The sequence below is a fragment of the Lacerta agilis genome, chromosome 1 (assembly GCF_009819535.1).
Source record: "Lacerta agilis isolate rLacAgi1 chromosome 1, rLacAgi1.pri, whole genome shotgun sequence".
Classification (NCBI taxonomy): domain Eukaryota; kingdom Metazoa; phylum Chordata; class Lepidosauria; order Squamata; family Lacertidae; genus Lacerta; species Lacerta agilis.
The window spans coordinates 114,587,080-114,606,813 of NC_046312.1; the positions used below are offsets into that span (position 1 = coordinate 114,587,080).

Genomic DNA, 19,734 nt, shown 5'->3' on the forward strand with positions numbered 1-19,734 from the left:
GCCTACGAATTTTTCGACATCCGAAGGACATCCGTTGGCGGTTTTAGATGGGGTGTACTCGACTTACGAATTTTAGATGCAGTTTACTCGACTTACGAATTTTTCCGAATTTTTCGTTTCCAATGCATTCCTATGGGGAAATCGCTTTTTTCGACTTACGAATTTGTCGACCTATGAATGTGCATTCGGAACAGATTAAATTCGTAAGTCGAGGTACCACTGTAAAATAAAAAAAATAAAAAAAATGGGGTCCATGGACACATTTGCAAATGGGACAAATTGTTGTGGGAGCTACACTTAATGATATGCAAGTATTGTTATATCATACCAACTTACTTAGTTTGGGGTTGAAGTCACTGGAACTAGCTGTATACTCAAAGCATGCTTCAATATTCACGCTGGAAGAATTCAAGAGCACAGAAATAAACGTCAAAGAGTTCAGCACTGGAGACATTTCACCAAAAGCTGCTGGAATCTCGAGAGTAAATGCATTGCCCACCCTCTATAGTCAAGTACTTGGTGCCATAAACACATCTTCTGTCGTCTTGAGGCCTGGCATTTGCATTGTCCCAAGAAGGGAAAGGGAAAGGGACTGCCGTGGTCAACCCCTTGAAATCCTCGCTGCTCCCGTGCCTCTTCGCTGCCGCTACCCCATCTGCTCTAAGCAAGTGATCAGTAGAGCTGGGCAATAGATCGATAAATTGTCTGAAACTGGTATGGCGCAATACATCGGCCAGCTCAAGTTGCTGGCGGAGCCTAAGAAGTTTCTGGGTGAGAACCTTCTTGGACTCGTCTTTAAGGAAGCCCCCGCCCCTCCAGCTTGCGTGAGCCTGAGAGCAGGGGCATAGCAACGGGGGGGGGGGGCAGTGCGCTCCCGGTGCCACGTCTCCAGGGGTGTCAAGGCATACAGTTTGCCAGGGCCGGCGCTCCAGCGTCGTACAGACGGCGCCGGGATCCTCCGTGTGGCACCGACGACAACCCGCTACGTAGCTCGCATGCACAGTGTCGCTACGTACGGCGCATACGCTGCACATGCGTGCTATATATCGACGCCCCGCCAGCATGCAGGGAGCCAGCGAGCAAGAGGCGCACACAAACAGATGCCTCTCGCCCAAGTCCTGGCCCGCCTGCTCCTCGCGCGCAGGGAGCAAGCGCGCTGCTCCTGACGTAATAAAAATAAGACACCCCCTGAAAATAAGACATACTATGTTTTTTTGAGGGGAAAAATATATAAGCCGGTGTCTTATTTTAGGGGAAACACAGTAGCTGCTGATATAGCACGATGTTGAAAACGAGGTATCGCCCAACCCTAGTGATCAGGGACAAGAACAATGAGATGAAGTGCTTGCTTGGAGTTCTTCTGGGCAGTGGCAGGGGCTGGTCCCAAAGAGAAAAGGCAAATGAATGGGCAATGGTGACTTGTGGAGCAGGCGCACTGAGGACACCTTCCCCAAGGGTCTTCAAAAACCTGGCAGCGTGGCCTCCGCTATAAGAGGTTTGTAGGGCTCCAGCCTTGAGCTCCAAGGAGGAGAAACTAGCTGAGACCAGGACTGCCATGCTGGTGGTTCAAAGCCAATAGAATCAGAGGCTGGTGGTTCAGAGGTCACAGAACTTGAGGGTTGGACCCTGCAGAGCTGAGCCAGGACCCTCACAGTCCCCTATGCATGGCTGGCCAGAAGAATTGGATGCCTTCCGCACTACCACACTTGCTTGGTGAGCGGCCACAGAAAGGCAAAGAAATGTTCCTCTTCAGAACTGTGGCCTTCAGGCTAGGAGAGTAGATATTGGTAAAGACAGAGTGAAGGAAGAGACCCGGGAGGCCCTGCTGCCTCAATAAGTGAAAGGGATGTGTCGGAACAAGCAATCCCTTGCTTCCAACATAACCAAGGAAACATGGGAAGAAGAGGCATTGTTGCAGCTCTTAACACCTAACACTACATGAGTAACATCAACAATCCAACCTAACAATCCAACCTAACAGTATTAGCAGTATTAGCGTAGTAACCTCCCATGCAGTACGCCATATAGTGGAAATTCTCGTGCATATGAAACACACTAACGTTTGCCAAAAACATTGAAACAAATATTAGGAGTTCAACGGCTTACCAAATCCCGCTGGGGACTTCACAGTTCTTTTTCTTTAGGTCTATTCTGCCGGGATCTATCTTAATAGTTTTCTTAACGTTCACCACAGGCCGCGACCTGGTACGTCGAGAGGGAAGAGGAGGTTGAGGAAGAAACTGTTATTTCAATCAATGGCACTCGAGGAAGGAATTTTTAAGCTAATAAACAGGGAAAGTCGCATTGAGCCGTCCATTTTCATACTGTAGGATGGAGAGGCTCTGACAGAGCGGCCTAGTTCTTTGCAGTGTTAGCACTGAAAGCACAAGAGGGTTTAGAGTAAAATATTTCATCAAAATAAGTTGTACATCTGATAAACAAAGGCTGGGTGACTGCATTTAAAATAAAACTGACTTCTCTTCCTCAGTCCTGGTCTGTTTTCTGTCTCTGTTTTTTATGCACAATTTTTTATGCACAATTATTCCCACAACAGTGGCAATTTAGGCCTAGATTATATTCTCCTGTGTCTGGACTGTTCTAATTCAGGCAACAGCCATGGTGTAGTATGGGGTGAGGGCAAAGGGGTGCAAAATTTCAACACTCGTTGCTGCCTCAACACAGCTGCATGCTTCCGCCACTGGGCTTCATTGAAAACGGCTTCTCCATGCAAACCAGGAAGTGACCTCTCCAGACAAAGGAACGGCTCTTATTTTCTTATCTCTGCGGCTGTGATCTCTTGGGTGACATGGATGTCATTGGGCAGTTGAATGCGCACCCATCCGTTTCCCTCCCTCCATGTAGCCCCGAGCACTGGCAACCCACAATACGCCATTGGGCAGCAGGTAGAAAGTCACATGACTGGCTTGGCCCTCCACATTGGAAAACAATTCCCTGAACACTGACAGATTGGGGGGGGGATTCTAGGCAAACAACAGTCTGAAATGGTACAGTCCAAGACACATTTGCTATACAGTGGTGCCCCGCTAGACGAAAATAATTCGTTCTGCGAAAATTTTCGTCTAGCGGGTTTTTCGTCTTGCGGAGCGGCAATGACAGCCGCGCTCCGCAAAACGGAAAAAAAAAAGACGAAAATTTTTCGTCTTGCGAGGCAGCCCCATAGACTTTTTCGTCTTGCGGGGCAGCCTTCCGCTAGACGAATGCCTTCGTCTAGCGAGTTTTTCGTCTTGCGAGGCATTCGTCTAGCGGGGTACCACTGTATCATCATTCCTCTGTCTGAGACAATTATGCCCAAGTGACTGTGCTCTTGTTCAAGGACTCACTCATTTTAATGTCTATGAAAGTTTGGGGCCTTTCTGTTCTTAAAAGATGAAAAGTATACTGTGGAAACTTCATGCCAGCTCTTAAGTCTAGTCTCCTCAAAAATGTTTGGGCCCAGTGACACATTTGGAAATTTAAGAAACTGTTAGGAAACCACAAAATACCCAGTTCACAGAAGAAAACTGGTGAAGCTCAAGACTCCCCCGCCCCTTCCAAATAAACAAAAAGCCTGTGCACACCCCATAACAAATAAAAAAACAAAGAAAGAAAGCAGGAAACCTCCCAAACAAACAATGCCCCAAACCCTCAGTTATTTTTTAAGGGTGACAAAGGAGGTGTCTGAGAACAACCAGGGTGCGACAGGTACCACATTAAGGGCCCCAGAGTTAAATCAACGTTAAATCAAGAAGGCGCTACACACCTGTAAACAGCTACAGAATCTGAAAGAGACCCAACAGCAATATCAGGATAGGAGTTTTTGTCAAGGTCCATGTTTCCGGTGATAGAATAACCAAAGGACGAGACTCCGTTTGCCCCACCATCCAGAATCTGAAACAGTGCCAAAAATTATAAGAGTTATTGATTAATGCAGTTAAGAGTCTGTTGACAAGCCCTCAGGACACATAGTCAATTCCCCCCCCCCCCAAGATTTCCTGTCTGCATAAAGCTTATAAATAAAAACAGAAAAATCAATGATAAATTAAAACAACAAAAGAATATCACATCTGCATGTATTAGGAGGCAGGCCATGCTCCACACGTGCAATTTTTTTTTTTTTTTTTTGCTAATAATAATAATACAAATCTGAAGGAAGAGCTGAATTCTGCAACAACAGGAAAAAGTATTTTAACTTATTTTCTACAGAAGGCAAAAGACTTAGCAAGCAGCGTCTCTTAAGAGGAATAGCTTGAGGAAACGTAGGGTGAAACTTCACTGTTCCACTCAGCTACAATTTCCAAAGTGGTTTAACAATCGACTCCTCTTTCCAGGAAATTCTGGAATTGAAGTTCTATGAAGGGAATAGCAGTCTCTTAACAACACCCTTATAATGAACTACAGTTCCCAGGATGCATTGGTGGAAAGCATGACCGTTTAAAGTGGCATGATATTGCTTTAAATGTATAGTGCAGACAGGGTCTTACACAAAGAGATTATTAGGCAGAGAAGAGAGTGGCATACAAAGTCAAAGAAGAGAGAGAAGCGGGTGGCAGGGAGAAGCTTAGGAAACAAGCGAAATGAATATTTCAGTTCAATTGGAAGGAGAAGCAGAAATCACTAGTTAGTACCTGTGCTGGTTTTGTGTTTATCCCGTTCTTGGAGCCGTGATAGATATACACCTTGCCAGAGTCGTCATATGGAGCCCCTACAGCAATATCTGTTGCATAAAAAGGAGGGAGATAGCAAAACAGTCAAACTGAACATGCAGGTTTTCAAAGCTACATGAATTGAAAATAAGGCACGGCCCATGGAGTTGGTCCAGGCCTGAGAATCAGAAATTAGCAGCAGTATATATGTTATATGCTTGTGATAATGTTCTCTTGCTATTTATGCTATTTTAAATAATGAGTTTTATATCTGACTTCCTTTAGTAGTGTTTTCCATTGAAATGTTCGTGTGGTTTTTGTTGTTGTTAATTTTGCTTTGTTAAATGTGCTTTTGTAGTCGAACCTCCTTTGTAGTATTTCATCTTGAAATATTTAGTGTCCCATTAATCAAATGTACTTTGAATGTACGCTTTCTATTTGACTTTCTCCAGAGAGCAGGTTATTGGGGTTTTTCTTTTTTTTGCTTCATTATGCCTTTTGTGTCCTCATTTTGTGTTTTTTATCTTGTGGTCCATCCTGCAATCTTCAGATGAAGGGCAGTATACAAATTTAAATAGTAATAGTAATAGTAATAGTAATAGTAGTAGTAGTAGTAGTAATAATAATAATGATAATATTAATAATAATAATAATATTTTGGATTGTTTGATATGATGTTTTGATGTAGGTTGTAAACCGTCTTGAAATATTGTTCTTAAAAATATCATGTGGTATAGAAATGAAATTCATCATCATCAAAGAGCAGCCCAATCGTTTCCCCGCTTACCTTCGAATCCATCTTGGTTAATGTCACCAATATTTTCCACTGCGATTCCAAACATGGAGTCTGCTGGTCCTGTGAGCCGAACTGGTTTGACCCCTTCCCACTTGCCTTGCTGATTAATGTAAATGTACACAGCACCGCCAATTTCTCCTTCCCTGTCAAAGTACTGTGGTGCTCCAACAACAATATCTTGCCAACTGAGAAAACAACAAGTTCATTGTGTATAAGGCAACTGTGAGAAGCAGGTGATAAAAGTGACCTCAGAATGACAACATGTTCAGCAGAGTGCACAATTCAACACAAGGCTTCCAAATAAAACAGCTGCTCAGAGAGATCTCTTGAATTCAGTTTTAAGAAGTTCAGTGATAAACAGCCATTTCTACAGTACTTTGCTGTTATGGTGTTTTATTCCCACTGAACTCACAACAATCTTGCCAAGTTGCTCACTGCTCGTCCAGTTTTTGCATGTACGGAACTTGGGCTGCAATCCTACAATCACGCACCTGGGAGTAAGCCTCTTTTAACTCAATGGGACTTACTTCTGAGTAAACATGCACAAGACTGTACCGCTCATAACAGTGACTCAAGTCAAAGTTCATGATTGGGATTTCCCAAATCCAAGTTCTGTTTAATCCTCTGGACCACAGTGTGTGTGTATGTGTGTGTGTTTAAACCAGGCATGGCCGAACAGCCCTCCAGCTGTTTTGGGACTACAACTCCCATCATCCCTAGCTAACAAGACCAGTGGTCAGGATGATGGGAATTGTAGTCCCAAAACAGCTGGAGGGCCAAGTTTGGCCATGCCTGGTTTAAACAATACAACAACCATTAAACACTTATCCAGCAGTACAGCTAATGGTGATTGTTTTATCCATTGTCTCTAGACTTACACTTATTATGGTTTGTTTAGGTCATGGATAAGGAACCTGTGGCTCTCCAAATGTTGCTGGATCATCCCTGAAGGAGCATCTCCACCCACATCGTTCAGCTCTGACACTGAGGTCCAGCTCTGAGGGCCTTCTGGTGGGTCCCTCACTGAGGTTGCAGGGAACCAGACAGTGGGCCTTCTCGGTAGTGGCGCCCTCCCTGTGGAACGCCCTCCCATCAGATGTCAAGGAAATAAACAACTATCTGACTTTTAGAAGACATCTGAAGGCAACCCTGTATAGTGAAGTTTTTAATGTTTTATCGTATTTTTAATATTCTGTTGGGAGCCACCCAGAGTGGCTGGGGAAACCCTGCCAGATGGGCGGGGTATAAATATATTACAGTGGTGTCCCGCTAGACGAATGCCTCGCTAGATGAAAAACTCGCTAGACGAATGGCATTCACTAGCGGAAGGCTGCCCTGCAAGACGAAAAAGTCAATGGGGCTGCCTCGCAAGACGAATTATTTTTTTTCCGTCACGAAAACTAGTGGTTTGAATTGGTGCTTCGCTAGACGAATAATTTGCTCTACAAAGACACTCGCAGAACGAATTATTTTCGTCTAGCGAGGCACCACTGTATTATTATTATTATTATTATTATTATTATTATTATTATTATTATTATTGGACCCTGTTCACTGGGGCTGATGAGTTGAAATCCAGCAACAACTGGAGGTCTTCAGTTTCACCTTCCCTGGTCTATATTCCCTGAGATACTTCTTTAAAGTATCCATTTTGCTGAATTTTTTTACAGTGAGTAAGCTTACACACTTCAAACGGTTTAAAATGGAGGGTCAGGGGAGCAGGAAGCGTGAGGACATTCAACAGTCCGTCAGTTGCGTTTTATGAAAACGGGCAGGTTGCTTTTCTTAAAAGCAATGGTGCATTTATGCTTTTCTGAGTTTGCCATAACCTAATGAGAAACAGCCTCATTTCTCCCACTTTGCAAAAAAAGAGATACGATCACACTTCCCCATGGTACTAGAAGAAAGAGGAGCCAGACGGCAGGCTTACCCATCACTGTTGAGGTCTACAACGGCCACATCATAGCCAAAAGAGGAGGCCAGCCCCTCGCCTTCAAAGGTGTGCTCAGGAGATAATGCCCGTTGAATGACAGTGTCTTTTTTCAAAAGGACAACCGCTCCACTGTGGTTTGCTCTCGGAGCTCCAGACACGAAAGTGAGCTCATTCTGCGAAGTGATGCCTTTTCCAGAGTCCAGAGAAAAACCTACCGCACAAAAATAAAACAGACGAACAGTTGAAGGTGTGATACTATTGTAGTGCAAAGCCTCTGTGATTGTTGCTATGTTAAAGGGGTGACTGGAAGCACAGGCTCGATGAAAACCCGCCTAACAGGGTCTACACATGTACATTAAAAAGTTTAAACCTGTCCTCACCCAGCAGACACTGAAGCAGACTCAAAGCAGCACATACAGTGGTACCACGGTTGTCGAACATAATCCGTTCCAGAAGACCGTTCGACTTCCGAAATGTTCGACAACCGAGGCGCAAAGGGCAGCCTGCAAAATCAGTGGAGAAAATTGGGGGGGGGGAACGCAGCGGAAGCCGTTCAAATTCTGAGGCGCATTCGAAAACGGAAGCATTTACTTCTGGGGTTTCGGCATTCGAAAACCAAAACGTTCGGCTTCCGAGTCACTCGAAAACCGAGGTACCACTGTGTACAGTGCCGATTTCGGAGAGCCACGTTCACAGATTGATCAGCCATTTGTTTGTGCTTGCTTCAGACTTTGTAATAAATGAAAATCTATTCAAGTGTTCACTGGCTTTAACAGAGCACGCCCATGATGTTAAAGTAATGTTAAGACCTCGTGAAAAATGTATCATGCTTATGGCGCGATTCCCCCCCCCAAAAGGTACTGATGCTTAATGTCTACATTCAGCTCTATAAGGCTCACACAGGTGCAGTAAACAATTTGAGCACTCCCTCTTTGGTGTGGCCACCTTCGTCTTATTGGCTCCCCTCTATCCATGTTTTGGTGGAGCAGTCATCGAGGTCCACAGGTTCTCCATCCTTGACCTGCAGGCCCCTAGCCAACCCAGCACCCCAAAAGCTCGAGTCCTGGCGGTTCTTTTTCTCCCAAAGCTTTCAGAAGTTCCCTCCTCTCATTTGAGCATTTTCCACAACATGCATCAACTTGAAATGGAAAACAAATAACGATGTCGAAAGTCTGGAATGTAACGAAGGAAGTGAGATGGGACAACCACTTTTCAGAGGTCACAAACCTAGATAGCTATTCATCATCAGATCGGTGGCCTTGCCTACCCTGACGTTGGGAGGCAGTGTTTTGTACACAAACTGATCGGGGCTACCAAAAGAAACACTTGTCAGGAAAAGGAGACCTGCAAATGTGGGTGGAGAAAGAAGATAAAGGAAGGAAGGAAGGAAGGAAGGAAGAAAAGAAAGAAAGAAAGGACAAGTTAAGCAGAGAGCATAACAACATGGAGCCTTAGGGGGGAAACCTGAAAGAGAGCAGAAATTTTACCAATGGAAATATAGGCAAGCTACATCCTTTAGGGCCTTGCCTGAAGCTACAGGGCATGTGACCTGTTGCCACGCAAGAGGTTGGGTGTTAGTGCTCCTACCCTTCAACACCCATTAACATCTACAGATTTTCACTCATGGCAAATGGGAGTCAGATTCGTGGAAACTTCCCCGCTGATCAGATTGCTGTGAGGGTTAAAAGGGTCCTGGGTTGTAAAGTAAATTTGGATCCCGCCTCAGAGCTTTAAAAAAAATAAAATAACGCTGTATTAACTCAGCTTACACACAAACAGACTTTTCCTTCCATGACAAAATGTCATCCTTGGCCTCAAACGTTCCCCTCAAAATCACACCCCAAAGTGTGCTTTTACAGATGGGTGGCTATTCAATCCTTAAGGGCCCCTATCCCTTCTTGGAGGAGACATGCGCAAAAGCCGGTGAGTTGTTTGCCGTTCTTCACCGTTTGCGTTAAGAAATAATTGTTTTCACAGTTCGTTGCAAAACGCCGCACCAATTGCGTCGGCTGGCACTCAGAAAGCGAGGGCGAACAAAAATGCAATCTCGACAATTTGCCATATGACACACCAATCTGGGGGGGCGGGGGGATTAGCCATTAAGGCATTGCAAAGAGGCCTCAGAATTTAGCTGACAAATTCTGGATCCCTATCCGCTGCAGATATATATACGTTCATTTCTTAGCCATCACAATCTTGTTGAGTAACAAAGGATTTCATTAAACTTCCCTGTGCTACACATTTTGAGGTCACATGACTTAGGGCTACTAATGCACATACAGTACTTACTGTGTGTGTGAAAGAGAGAAAGACTGAGAGAGAGAGACTGAGAGACAGAGAGAGAGAGAGAGAGAGAGAGAGGTTATAATCACGATGTAAAAATCTGCAAGTCCTCATCGGTGCTCTGAAATGTCTCATTACATTAGCAGCTCTTAGAGGTACCTCAAGCAAGAGTACCATTTTACACTTCAAAGCAGTTGTGGAAATGGCGAAGGAGGGCACGAACGACAAGCTCTTGGCTTAAATGCAAGCGGGTGGGGAGGGCCCATAACTGAATTACTTTCCAACAGCGTTTCACTTTATCGCTCCACATTTGGGTAGTGAAATTTCCTTCGAGATCTCTGAAGAGCTCCGTCCTACCTAAGTAACTGTTAGATGGAACAGGAACTAGGCTCTCATCGAGCTGGTTCTCCCCGCCAACTTCGTAAGGCCCATCGTCATAGATACCCATTTCAAAATATGACTGATTCCTTTGCTCTGCATGCACCACTCCTAGGGGAAAAAAAAATATGAAATGGCAAAAAACAAAAAAGTGGGATGAATGACAAAGGAAGGGGGGGAGGAGGGAAATAAAATAAGCTTTAACGAAAACAGAAAAACAAAGCAACTATGGTATAATCCTTGTGGGAAAGGGAGGGAGGAACATTGACGCAACACTGTGTAACGGGCCCCATTCTAGACTTGGGTTGAAGTTGCAGGGTGCAGCAAATATATAAAAGGATGTCATGTAGAGGAGGGTGAAAGGTTGTTTTCTGCTGCTCCAGAGAAGCGGACACGGGGCAATGGATTCAAACTACAAGAAAGAAGATTCCACCTAAACATTAGGAAGAACTTCCTGACAGTGAGAGCTGTTCGGCAGTGGAATTTGCTACCAAGGAGTGTGGTGGAGTCTCCTTCTTTGGAGGTCTTTAAGCGGAGGCTTGACAGCCATCTGTCAGGAATGCTTTGATGGTGTTTCCTGCTTGGCAGGGGGTTGGACTGGGTGGCCCTTGTGGTCTCTTCCAACTCTATGATTCTATGATTCTGTGAAATATGCAATGTTGTTGTTGTTGTTGTTGTTGTTAATTAATTAATTAAATTTGTATGCTTCCCTATACCTGCAGGTTTCAGGGTGGTTCACAACATAAAATCACATTACAGTATACAAACACAAAATTCATAATAAAAATACAAACATTCCAATAACCCTCCCCCAACGCTTGTTTAAAGGGCGTCAGATATCAGTCAGGCAAAGTTCTGTTTCCAGAGGAACTTTTTTGCCTTAAAGGTGGATAATGAAGGCGCCGGACGAACCTCACTAGGGAGAGCGTTCCACGAGTAGGGAGCCACTGCGGAAAAGGCCCATTCTTGTGTTGCCACCCTCCGGACCTTTTGGGGAGGAGGCACACAAAGAAGGGCCTCAGAAGAGGATTTCAGGGGCCAGGTGGATTCAGAGAGAGAGAGAGATGGTCCTTGAGGTATCACAGTCCTAAGCTGCGATAACCAAGGAAAATTGGCCAAGTAAGAAGAGAAAGAGAAGACATAACTTTTCTCTTGCATTACTCTCTCAACTCCACCACCTTCAATTCTAATGGGATGGAATTGAGAGCACCAACTCTAGGCAAGGTATTTCTTTGGACCATGTGGTGGCTGTCAGGGGAACCCAAAGGAGTTTGGGGTGCTCTTTTGACACACACACACACACCCTCAAAATGGCCTCTTCCGAGCCCCAGTGTGTACAAACAGCACAGAACTGGCAACGGCACAACAATGGCAAAGGAGTTTTCCTCCAGTGCGCCAAATCATCCTCCAAGAGGGAGGTCTTCAGCACCTTATGTGCCCTCATCCGTCCTCCACCTTCGGCAAGGGCAGTTTTACTTCCACAACTCTGAGGGTTCTGGACCTCTTTGATACAAAAAAAAAAAACTAAGTGATTTGTGTTGATAATGAAAAGCTAAGTTACTAGGGAAGTCACATTCTGAGAGTACAAAGTCCACACTCAGTCATTTAAAATCAGGAATTATCTTAGCTAAAACAGAAGGCAAGTGATGTGGAACACTGGGTCAAGGGGAGATTTTTTTAAAAAAAGAACATAACCTTTCCCAAAGTGGTGCCCATCAGCCCACAACCAGCATGACCAACAGACATGGATGATGGGAATTGTACTGCAACAACATTTGGACAAATTGGGACAGGCTGCAGTAACAGGGAGAATCCTGCTTCTCTGCACCTGCAAATGAGAGGTGTCATTTCGCACCAACAAGACTCTTCAGCGTGGATATTTGTTATAAGAATTTTTTCAAGCGCTAATACCATAACATTTAAAAATGTCCATTATGTTCAATCCCTGCTGCTGCTTAGGTAAAGAGCCGTCCCCTAATTATGAAAACACACTTCTGCGCTATTTAGAAAGCAAGCACTTTGGTTTTGACAGGTATACAATACACTCTCAACTAAACAAACGTGTGGTTTTTTTCTCCGGGCCGTAAAAGAGCACTCTTCAAACCAAGCGCTGCGGCAGTAAGTACCTGCAATTCAACTAAAGCAATGGCTCTTTATTTGACACACCGCATCAGGGTGGTCCAGTTTTCATAATTTGGAAGGGTAAACTTAAGTACACCTTGTGCCAAGGGTCAAGGGTTTTGCATGGTTCGTGTGCAGCACACAGGGGCACGCTGCTACTATTTTTGCAAAGGAGAAAGGTCAGAGGAGAACAGGATGCCACAGCTGTTGGCATGACAGAGTACAAGCTTCCTGCACTCAATCGGAAGCCGCTTTGGATGTTCGGGTTCTGAAAAACGTTCGCAAACTTCCGGATATCACTTCCGGGTTTGTGGCGTTTGGGAGCCAATTTTTTTCAGGAGCCAAGCCGTTTGAGTACCAAGGTACCACTGTACACCTAACGTTTTGATTTTGGGGAAAAGAGCATCAATGTAGGTGGGGGTGTATACAGCTCAAGAATCTACAAACAAAATAACAAAGTTATCGATGCTGAAACAGCAGTCAAGCTGTAAACAGGCAACAAAAATCATAGAACTGTAGCATTGGAAGAGTTCGCGAGGGTCCAACTCCTTTTTCCCCCAACGTGGGGCTCAAATCCATGACCCTGAGATTCAGAGCCTCGTGGTGTACTGACTAAGCTGCCCCACACGAGTGATATTTAAAGAAAAATCCAAGCCATACCTTTCCAGTTATAAGCACCCGGTGCCCCGAACACAACATAATGAAAATCTCTGGTAAAAGTGGCAGCTACGCCTTGCTGGCAGGAGCCAAACTTCTCGTGGCCTCGCAACCGGCCATCGCAAAAGCTCCAATCCTCGCCACCCATTTCCTCGCTGCTGGAGAGGTCCTGATTCAGCACATAGCACTTTCCAATGATATCTCGGGTTTCCTGGATCGTGTTGACGTACTGCCTTTTCTCATAGCGATGGGCACAAGTCTGCAAGGTATTAAGAACACCGTAGGCAATAAGCAAAGCTGAGCGGCCTTATCCGCAAGAGAAATGAAAAGCAGCCACTGGCACTTCGGCGGGGCAACTGTATGGAGGTTGGCAGGGCTGAGGAACAAGAGGCTACAATCCTAGATTAGCTGACATCAAGTTCACTGATATTGAATGCTTCTGCGCTGAACAGCCAACATGCTGCCATATCAAAGGACAGATGACATTTAAATCATCTGGAAGTACGCATTTTTATTTTGCCTCACAATATTTTTTCATTAGGACAGTTACGGGGAGGGATCAGTGAAGCATTCATCAGTTTGATGGCATTATTATTATTATTATTATTATTATTATTATTATTATTATTATTATTATTATTATTCCGCCCTATACCTGGGGGTCTCAGAGGATAAAATCAAGATATAAAACCACAAAATACATAACAAAAACAAAAACAACAACCCAATAGCCCCCCTCAAAAAAACAACACATTTTAAAAGGGCAAGAGATGTAAATCAAATCAACCAAAGGCCTGGTTAAAAAGGAATGTTTTTGCCTGGCGCCTAAAGGTGTATAATGAAGGCGCCAGGTGAACTTCCCTGGGGAAAGCATTCCACAGACAGGGAGCCACTGCAGAGAAGGCCCCGTTCTCATGTCGCCACCCTCTGAACCACTCGAGGAGGAGGCACATGAAGGAGGGCCTCAGATGATGATCTCAGGGTATGGGTGGGTAGGTTCAAATGGGAAAAGGCGGTACTTGAGGAATTGCGGTCCTGAGCTGTTTAAAGCTTTATAGGTCAAAACCAGCACTTTATGAGTTGGGCCCAGAAACTAATTGGTAGCCAGTGCAGTCGGACCAGGATCGGTGTAATATGCTCAAAGCTGGCTGCTGAATTCTGCACTAGCAAAAGAACCTTTTTAAAGGTTCTGTGCATGCGTTCTTCTTTTCCTTAGCATATGAATGTTGCGACGGTACCTGAAGACCACCGTGACTGAGAATCAAGAGAAGTATATACAGGATGCAAGTGAAACCTGTAATAAAATGTTGCAGTGTGGAGAGCCGTTGTTCCGATTTCCAACCACTCCGTTTCCACCCCCACCCCCAAACCTTCAGTCGCCATTCCACGGCCACTCAGCATGCTGTTGGGACTGTTTTGTGGGTTCCTCCCCACTAGGACCCCCACACTAAATATATTTGTGCTTCTGCAGCTTCCAGATTTCCTTCAAACCTGCTCTGGCTAAATAATGGTGGCTGATAGTAATAAAATAGTAGCCATTCTTGGCCTCGTAACGGTCCAAAAAACTGGAAATAGAGGAAATGATTTCTCGGGCCCTACAGCAGGTGTGATTCCTAGTATTTTTCAATTAAAAATGAATAAAAATGTAGTGAGAAATGCCATTAGCAAAATGTTTGCCGGCTGGACTTACCACTACTTTCCCTCCAGGCCCTTGACTCTGGACAGTAACACCCATCCATTGGTCTTCCTTGCTTTCTTTACTCAGATCAGCTGGAAAATTATCACAAGTTGATTAAAAAACTAAAAAAACAAAAACAACTTTTAAAATAACATTTCTCCAGCGACTTACAAACATATTATTTTAACTATGACCCCGCTGACAGGTAAGGCCACAATTCTATACACAATTTACCTGGAGGAAAGTCTCGTTGGACTCAGTGGGGTTTCCTTCCAAGTAGGAATGCGTACGATTGCACCATATATTCATTCAGTACCTAAAACTGTCTTTAGATGGCAGTGTTTCTCTACAATATTCACACAGGACATTTCAAGTGAGCATCACTAAGGCATTTCGGGAATATTAATATTATATTCAATTTTGAGAGGATTAAGTGATTTGCAGAGCTATATAATGAAGCTGTGACTCCTCTAGTGCTTTTTTTTTTTAAAGAAAGACCCAAAAATTGTTGAGCTCCCCCCACCCCCGGGAAACCCGAAAGTTGCTTTTTTTCCCCTTTCCCCTGGACACAAACATCAGGAAGTTCTCCTGCGTAACCTTCCTAGAAAATAAAATAAAAAATAAAAAATTCCTTCCAGTAGCACCTTAAGAGACCAACTAAGTTTGTTCTTGGTATGAGCTTTCGTGTGCAGATATCTGAAGAAGTGTGCATGCACACGAAAGCTCATACCAAGAACAAACTTAGTTGGTCTCTAAGGTGCTACTGAAATGAATTTTATTTATTTTGTTTTGACTATGGCAGACCAGCACGGCCACCTACCTGTAACTTCCTAGAAATGAATGAGAGTCGCCCAACAGCATACCATGCTGATTTAGGAAAATATGGGTTCTGTGCCCATTTATCTCAGTCAGAGGCACCATGGCACTGTTCTCAAATAATGGTCAATAACTTCCCAGAGCATAAATTAAAGCAAAATATAAGATCCCCCGCCCATGGTTTATTTTTTTTAAAATATATATATGAGCGTTTGAACCTTGCCTAGAAGAGAACAGAACGAAATCTAGATATCGCTGAGCTCACCTTTCTCATCGAATACTATTCGTGTGCATTTTGCATTTGGAGTTGAGATGTCACAGCTATACAACCCTCCAGTTCTATTGGCTAGCTGTGATGGGAAAGCTCTTTCTCGAGGGGCACCAACCAGCAACCTGTTGAGAGACAAACAGCAGAATTCCATATGAGGAATGGACGGGGGGACTTCACAAACGGAAATGCCAAACCAGGGTGGAGCAAAGCTGAACTTGCAAAAAATTGCAGAAGAAAATAAAATGCAATAGATATATATAGTCGTACCTTAGTTTTCGACTAGCTTAGTTCTCAAAACGTTTTGGCTCCCGAACGCCGCAAACCCGGAAGTGACTGTTCCGGTTTGTGAACCATTTTGGGGAGCCGAATGTCTGACGGAGCTTCCACAGCTTCCAATCGGCTCCAGGAGCTTCCTGCAGCTAATCAGAAGCCATGCTTTGGTTTCCAAATGTTTTGGAAATCGAATGGACTTCCGGAATGGATTCCAAGGTACGTCTGTATGTATACAGTTTACATTTATTTGTTTTACAATTCCACTTCTGTCTAGTTTGCAGGGCATGGGCTGTTTCCCAAAAATAACATATTGCAAGATGTGTCAGAGATTGGCGTGGAGCACCAACTTCCTACCTGAGCTGTTCTTCGCATGGTGCCAATTTAAATGTTGCTGCATTCCACCCCCTTCCCAAGCGCTAGCCTATATTGTTCCTAAAACTGGACTTGGGTCTCATCTACAAGTTCAGCAGAACAAGGTGGTAGAGTAATGGTCTGATAGCAGTATGGGTCATACCACTTCAGACAGCAGGTAACTATGTTCCGCTGCTTTTTAAATGCTCCTCCAAATAAAAAGCCAGCAGAGCAGGCAGAAGCCTAGTGAGCCCTGGTGAGCTAATTTTCTATCTCCAATGGATTTTTTTTATTTGGAATGAGGCTTTGAATAGAAAAGGACTAAGAAGAGTTTGGCTTTGATATCCCGCTTTATCACTACCCGAAGGAGTCTCAAAGCGGCTAACATTCTCCTTTCCCTTCCTCCCCCACAACAAACACTCTGTGAGGTGAGTGAGGCTGAGAGACTTCAAAGAAGTGTGGCTAGACCAAGGTCACCCAGCAGCTGCATGTGGAGGAGCGGAGACGCGAACCCGGTTCACCAGATTACAAGTCTACCGCTCTAAACCAGTGAACCACACTGGCTAAGTATGGCCTGGTGAGAGTCTTAAAGGGGAGATAGAGATGCCTGGAATGTTGCTTCTGACCCCCACCCAAAGCCAGACCCCATCACCCCACCCCAGGCATGACCAAAGTCCGTTTCGAGGGCCTAATCTGGCCCGCCGGTCAATTTAATCCAGCCTGAAAAAAGTCAACAACATCAATCCTAAAAAAAAGGTCAACAACTTTGGTTGGCCCTTTGGTCGGCCTTCACGGCCCTTCCCTCCATCCCTCTTTGAAAAAAGTTTGGACACCACTGCCCTACACAAATCTGGAGGGGCGTCCATAAGACGGTTGGCTGTTGCCTTATATGCCTCCTTCTGGCAAAACCTGCAGTCAAGCAGGTGCCAAACATATTGCTCTGCTGTTCTTTGGATCACATCGGCGAGGCCAAGAGGGGAAGAGTCTTGTCATCTGGGAAGCGCAGGACTTCCATATACAGGGCCCAGGCTTGTGCCACAGGGAGGTCCCTTCAGTGCTGCTAATGCAACCATTGGACTTCAACCCCAGAGGCGCACTCCATTGTCTTTTGAGAGAGACGGATGTCAATGACAAGTCCAACCCTGAATATGGCTAAAAATGGTCCCAGTTTCGAAGCAGGACTCGCCACTTCTGCTATGAAGGGTCAGTGGGAGGAGAAATATGTAGACAGTCAGGGTCAAATGTATATCCAAGATGGCCTCCCAACTACCCTTGGTAATCTCATTACTGGATGTTTGCATATTCTCTCTCTGGACAGGCCTGTTTCATTCAGCTGCCCTGACTTGCAGTCTCTGAAAGACCCATCCTCCATGGAAATGTCTAATCTAATCCCTTTCTTTAAAAGTCATTAAAAGCCAGAGGCCATGCCCACATATTATGGCCATGAATTCAATAAATTAATCAGCACTGTCTGAAGTGCTTCCTTTTTGTTTGTCCCTGTATCTCCTGTCAATCCATTTCACTGGAGTTTTCACAACCTGCATTATTATGAATAACCATTGAATCCTCTTCCTCTTCAGGTCCTTGGAAAGAAAGTTAAAAACTTCTTCTCCAAAAAAGATTCCCTGGAACTGCTCTACCTGCTAGTTCCACTGAACTCAGTAGCATTTACTTCTAAGACAGGAAGCACAGGATCAGAGTGAAAAAAGTCAAATGTTGAAGAAACCAAAGTTATTATTAAGTGTGTGTGTGTGTGTGTGTGTGTAATAAAAAGGTAAAGGGACCCCTGCCCTGACCATTAGGTCGAGTCGTGTCCGACTCTGGGGTTGCGGCGCTCATCTCTCGTTACTGGCCAAGGGAGCCGTTTTACAGCTTCCGGGACATGTGCCCAGCATGACAAAGCCACTTCTGGTGAACCAGAGCAGCGCACAGAAATGCCGTTTACCTTCCCGCCAGAGCGGTACCTATTTATCTACTTGCGCTTTGACGTGCTTTCGAACTGCTAGGTGGGCAGGAGCTGTGACCGAGCAACGGGAGCTCACCCCATCACGGGGATTTGAACCGCCGACCTTTTGATTGGCAAGCCCTAGGTTCTGTGGTTTAACCCATAGCGCCACCCGCGTCCCTATGTGTGTGTAATACATGCATACAAATCTATTTCCCTTTTACTTTTTAAGAAAGGGAGGAAATGAAATATGTCTACAAGTTTCTTTTATAACACATGTATTTAAAGGGCAATAAAAGAGGAATCAAGGTGAAATTTATCACATGCCGCTGATAAGCATGTTAGTAGCTGTTGGCTGCCAGGACTGGGTGTTCCCTAAGCAAATATGCATTTCCTTTTGAACTTCAACCCACCCACCCACAGAGTGTGTGTCTAACTGACTTGGGTTTGTCTTGAGGAACATTCTCAGGACAATTCAAAAATTATCTCGAGCTCCACCTTGTTGCTGGCTTAACCTAAGCAGGCTTAAAGTTCTCCGGACCACCAACGTTCGTCAACGAAAAACCTGTCTGGGTGGCAGGACGGAAAGAGAATTGAGAAAACCCACAGCTTTTATTTTTGCGAGCCTTAAAATCTTGATTGCTACACCACCTTATGAAACCCAAAGGCAACAGGGTTCATTTTCGACAACAACTTTCAACGACTATTTCAGTGACTATTTATTGGACTATTATTGGAAAGACTGTGAGACACAAAACCCCGACCAGGTATACACAGATACAGAACTCATAAAAGGTCCGTTCCAATTCACAACAGCAGTCCAGAGCTGGGTTATGCTATCTTTAAGGATAGTCTCTAAGAAGACCTAAATGTTAGAGAAACACAAATATATAAAACTAAGGGCTGCCACCCCTGCTTGCCACCCTCCCTTCTTCCACATTCCCTTCTCCCTTTTCACCTGACCAAGGTCCCCTTCGTTTACATTGTGAGCGCCCCCATTTCCTACATTGTGCAGAATGGACCTCCTATTTAAGTCAGTATTGGTAGGAACACAGAACACAGTGATCAATAGGGCATAAAAAGGTGAGATGCCTATCTTTCAGGTATTCTGGTTCCAAGCTGTGTAGGGCTTTCTGCAACCAAACCAAAGGCTGGTAGCTAAATTCCCACTGAAATCAATAGCAAGGCCTGAGCTGTAATTGGCGCCAAACCATTCATTTGATAGCTCTGTGCTTTCGGTATGGCTCTCCTCCCTCCCTGTGAGAAGACCTCTTTTATTTTTACCTCATTTTTATTCTGCTTCCATCTCACTTTGGTTTTACTAGTTCTTTTCCCAATTATAATAGGGCTGCCTGGTAAATCCTGCCTGGCTAGATTTTTAACAAGAAAGAAAAAGGAATAGTGGAAATTGCCACACTTTGTGGCTTTACAGAATGTTAGTTTATATTAGGTTGCCAAACAACTGAGAAAGTGAAGCAGACAATGTCCTGTTTTATTTTTGTTGCGATGAGGGACCCTGACAGGATAGAGCTGGATCTAGAAAGCAATCTGTTCTGTTATTAGACATAAGAGAAATGATAAAAAGAGTT

General features: G+C 44.5%; 1 protein-coding gene across 2 annotated transcripts in view; it reads right to left on the bottom strand.

Moving 5' to 3' along the window:
* The window catches only part of ITGA6 (integrin subunit alpha 6), a 56,226-nt gene that overhangs the window by 17,819 nt on the left and 18,673 nt on the right, over positions 1 to 19,734 (bottom strand). For both annotated transcript variants that reach the window (XM_033168087.1, XM_033168096.1), the window contains exons 2-11: positions 15,571 to 15,698; positions 14,502 to 14,581; positions 12,815 to 13,070; positions 10,013 to 10,144; positions 7,370 to 7,583; positions 5,431 to 5,624; positions 4,626 to 4,714; positions 3,761 to 3,888; positions 2,107 to 2,202; positions 337 to 398 (exon numbers count right to left, since the gene is read on the bottom strand). In XM_033168087.1, coding sequence (XP_033023978.1) covers positions 337 to 398; positions 2,107 to 2,202; positions 3,761 to 3,888; positions 4,626 to 4,714; positions 5,431 to 5,624; positions 7,370 to 7,583; positions 10,013 to 10,144; positions 12,815 to 13,070; positions 14,502 to 14,581; positions 15,571 to 15,698 — 1,379 coding nt within the window. The remainder of the gene's footprint in view (positions 1 to 336; positions 399 to 2,106; positions 2,203 to 3,760; positions 3,889 to 4,625; positions 4,715 to 5,430; positions 5,625 to 7,369; positions 7,584 to 10,012; positions 10,145 to 12,814; positions 13,071 to 14,501; positions 14,582 to 15,570; positions 15,699 to 19,734) is intronic.